This window comes from Perissodus microlepis, chromosome 7 (assembly GCF_051167445.1).
Source record: "Perissodus microlepis isolate ML-2025 ecotype Zambia chromosome 7, ASM5116744v1, whole genome shotgun sequence".
In the NCBI taxonomy this organism is placed as follows: Eukaryota; Metazoa; Chordata; class Actinopteri; order Cichliformes; family Cichlidae; genus Perissodus; species Perissodus microlepis.
The window spans coordinates 19,320,518-19,325,186 of NC_140467.1; the positions used below are offsets into that span (position 1 = coordinate 19,320,518).

The 4,669-nt window shown below is 40.5% G+C and overlaps 1 protein-coding gene across 1 annotated transcript; it reads right to left on the bottom strand.

Moving 5' to 3' along the window:
* Nucleotides 1–3,217: 3,217 nt before the first annotated feature.
* On the bottom strand, nucleotides 3,218–4,426 carry LOC146382971 (uncharacterized). Its single transcript, XM_084936764.1, has one exon. The coding sequence runs from the start codon at nucleotides 4,424–4,426 to the stop codon at nucleotides 3,218–3,220; it is 1,209 nt and encodes a 402-aa protein (XP_084792890.1).
* Nucleotides 4,427–4,669: the final 243 nt, after the last annotated feature.

Consider the following 4,669-nt stretch of genomic DNA (forward strand, 5'->3'; position numbering starts at 1 on the left):
AGAAACTGTGATGAGCTCTGAAACCTGCTAAGAAGATCGTTTGTGAAGATTACAAATGATCTTCTTATGGCCTCTGACCGCTGACTCATCTCTGTGCTTGTCCTGCTAGACCTCAATTTATCATTTGACACTGTCGACCATAATATTCAATTAGAACAATTAGAGCATGCTGTTGGCAGTGGTGGTTTTTGATATGGGCGAAATCATGGGCGTTGGCAAAAAAGTTGCTCAGACCCAAGTTGCCCCAACATTATGCCAGCGCATTTTGGGAATTGCATAGGGACCAATTGGTTTTCTATTGCCCATTTGTGGGGAGTAAGGGTGCCCTCCATTTGCGAGGTGTGCCTGCTGCTTGCTGCACAGGAGGAGAGGGGCGGCGGATTCTCTGGCTGGCTGGAGCAGCATCTAATAAATAGCTCACAAAAAAAAACTAAATTAAAAAAAAAAAAAAAAAAAACCCACAAAAACAGAAGACATGATATAGACTTATAATTTGCACCAATGTGTTTTCTAAATTCTATTACACACATATACGCGAAAAGTGAGCGCGGGGGCCTTTAGTGCATCTGCTTGCTGCTGCGCTGAAGTCTCACACACAACCTGTTGAAAGGGGAGGGGGTGGGCTGCTTCCAAATAGCGCATTTTCATTCATAATGTTGTCAATCCAAGCCCATTATGCATTAATGATTTTTCCTGGGTTGTGTGAAATCCCGGAAGTGAAAAAAACCCTACAAAACGAATCAATGCGTGCCTTAGTGCCTTGATCAGTTAAAATCTGGTTTACATGTCAAATGAAAATCCAACCCCTGAGAACAGTTGAAACAATGAGGAACCTACAGTTTTTGCTTTAACGGTTTTTAATGTAAAGATTTCAGGGTATCTCGTAGCATAGTCTGTAATAACTAGCATAAAACGATTTCCAGCTTTACTCTTTTCCACAGGACCAAGTATGTCCATGTCAAGACGCTGAAATGCTGTACCAATGATTGGGAGAGGTTGGAGTGGTGCTTTGGTGGGGACCCTAATTGAAGTCTTCTGACACTGAGGACAACTTCTGCAAAACAGAGCAATGTCTGAGCGTATACCAGGCCAGAAAAAGTACCGCTTAATGCAAGCATTGGTCTTATGCTTCCCAAGGTGGCCAGTCCAGGGAATGAAGTGCCCCAAAGTAAACACTGATATGTTTCAGAAGGAGATGTGTAGTCATTTGACCAGTGTTGGGTAAGTTACTTTAAATTAGTAACTTAGTTACATTACTGGTTACTCCTATCAAAAGTAACTCAGTTACTTCAAGTTACTTGTTACTTTCAAAGTAACTAGTTACTAGGGAAAGTAACTTTGGTTTTACCCAGAATTCTCTTATTAATGTGTTGCTTCCCTAACTGGATACCCAGCAAGGATGCCAGTCTTCTAGCTTGCTTACATGTTAGCACTATCCTGCCACAAGTGCACTGTGCCACCTAATGGCCTGAACCTAAAATGGTTAACATGGCAGTGCAGCAGTGTGAGTGCAAGTTAATGATGAAATGAATGAAACTAAATTAGAAATTAACAAAGTAACACATCTGTCTGTTTTAATCTATTTCTATTGTTTCAACCCTCTAAAAATGCAAACACATCATTTTGGGGTTGTTACAGCAGTGTTATAAATCTAATCATTGTACGTAGTATCACTAGGAAGAAGCAGTGGATCACAAAACACAACATACAGTGTGTTGAAACTTTTGAAAGATATATTTATTTTTCCCATTTAAATGGACAGAAAAGTATGCTTATTGCAGTGCCAACATTAAACTGTACCTCAGACCATTTAGGAGCTGTAGGTATCAAACAGGTATCAAAGTGCAAAAAATGTAGTGCAAAAACATAACATAAACACGGTGAGGTTTGTCCATTCTTTGTAAACTGAACTGAACTTAACTTTATAAACTTAACTGCACCAACTGGAGACCTCATGTTCAGTAATAAAAGTATTTTCAGAAAAAGAGAAGAGAAATAAAATTAATAATACATATTTTCAGCCTCACAAACAGAAATAAAATAAATTATATGTATTTTAAGCTTCATAAACAGTCAAACCAAAATAATATTTCCTCCATACAAGCCATGTAGATAAATAAAATATAATGGTATTTTAAGCTTCAGAAGTCCGAGTTTCACTTGGAAATATTAACCTGCTTGACCTTGTAGAGCACCACTGAAGGCAACACATCATCATCATATGAGCACTACTCAACTTTGGTTCCATCAAACCAACAATTTAGGAGGAGAAGCTTCTCAAAATTATGATCAGACAAGTTGTTCCTCTTTGGAGTGAGAATCAGGTTTCCCAGGCTGGGGCACTTGAAGGAGTGGCTGCGTTAAGTTTAAGAGAGAGTTTTTATTTTTATCATCGGGAAATGCTTCAGCGAGTGTTGCTCCTGATTTGAGGTACTCTGCTACCTCACCTTCAGCAGTGGCATATATGTCCTCATTCTCTTCAAAGGAGAAGAACTCATCCTCTTTGCTAGAACCCGGGTGCTGTGTTGTGTTGGTGGCACTGGCACCTGGTTGTAGCGGATCTTGCTCAGGGAGAAGTTTTCAACACTCTACCAGCAGACGTGCCTTTGCAAGGTCCTTCTGCGCCTGGTCATGTAACCAACGAAGCTTAAATTTTGGTAGTGTCACAGCAGCCAGCAAAGTATCTTCACTTCCAAGGACATGTGCAAACCTTCTTTTGACTGTCTGTAATAATGACACAGTAAAAGTGCAAAAAACATTTTTGCATGAGAAAGTATGTATTGTTTCAACATTAAATTAATTAAACATTAACAGCATGCTGCAGTTTTATATAGAATGTATTTTAATTTGTAAATAGTGTGTATTTTACTATGTTGTATTTATTTTATTTATTTATTGGGGTTAAGTATCTGTAACTGTAACAGCATTCACTTGCATGTGACACAACAGCACAGCAAAATATAAAAAGCAATTGAGTAATACATGTCATTAAAGATAAACACAAATGAAAATATCATCTCTTACCTGGACAACTGCATCTGGTAGCCCAACAAGAATTTGCAGACCATTTTTTATAGCCAGAGTCTTGGTCATCAGTGATTCCAGTGTGGGTAGGAGTGTGCCATAAAAACAATGGTCTTCTCCTTGAAGAATGTCCAGTGCCACAGTAAGTGGTTTCATGACTGCACAGTACTCTCTGATACACTGATGCTCCCTCTCATTGAAACATTTCAACTGTAGTGTGGATGAATATTGTGTTCAGCTCCACCAAAGGTATCTTTGAAATTCTCTCCAGAGCGTAATAGAATGAGTTCCACCTTGTTGTGCAAGGTACTTGTAGCTTCTTTGCAATAATGTCTTCCACAACCTCAGCAGCCACTGTGGAACGACTGGCCTTGTTCCACAACCCTGCACATTTTGTGGTGGCACTTCTGTAGATGGTTTTTGTTGCAGCTTCAGACAATAGCCACTTCTCCACATCAGTGCAAGAGATAAGATTCATTGTGTACGATGCACATCTCTGATGTGGCGGTAAAGAAATTGAATCATCAGCATCATCAGCACCATTCTGCAGCACATCCCCAATGGAAACAAAAGTCACCTCATCCTCCTCATATTCAGAGTCATCCGACTCAGGTGGTGGCTGGCACACTTTAAAAGCCTTGACAAAATTGGAGCCATGATCCGTTACAGTTGATGTGATTTTAAACGATAGGCCATGAGATGAGTTAATGTTGTCCAGCTCAGGTGCAATACTGTCATACGTATGTCGACCCATAAATGGCCTGCATGCCAGCGCTGCTTTCTCACATTTCATGTTTTGTGTATTTATCCAATGCGCGGTCACACCAAGAAAACTTTTATTATGCACAGTCCAAATGTATGCTGTTGTGGAGATATATTCTACCATGTCAAGTGTATTTTTGAGCTCTGACTCCATGTTGGCATATTCTTGGTCTAGGTAACTTGAAAATGTCTTTCTGGATGGTGCCTTCCCAGCTCTCCCTTGCACAGGTGTATGACTAATCAGTTGTCTAAAAGCATGGGACTCAACCATTGAGATGTGTTTCATGTCTTCCACAACATACCTGGCAATCAGCCTGTGTAGCTGGGGCTGGGTGATGGACTGTGCAGCAGGCTGTGTGAAATCAAGCTTTCGTTGTTTTGCTGGAATAGCGTCAACGGAGCTAGAGTCACCGACGTTACCTTCGGGTTCTTTTTCAACTAACTTGGTAGATGCATGCTGTTTCTGAAGATGTTTCATCAGATTAGAATTGCTAGTCTTTGATGTCGAAAGAGTTTTAGAACCTCCATAGAGAGTACAGTTCACCACAATATTCTTGTCTTTTACCATCAGAAAGGAAAAATAATGTGAATATTTCCAGGAGAGAAAACCCACGCCTGGACCATCTTCGACTGCCGCCATGATTCTAGCTTATGTCACAGCGTCACGTGCGCTTTTTACGTCCAGCACAGAAACTGCAGTCGTCGTGCTTTCCTTTGTACTTGGAAATCGGAAATTCTGCCTTCCGAGTAGGACGATGTAGGTAACTCCAGACTGCAGATGGTAAATGATAAATGGCCTGTATTTGTATAGCGCTTTACTAGTCCCTAAGGACTCCAAAGCGCTTTACACATCCAGTCATCCACCCATTCACACACTGGTGAT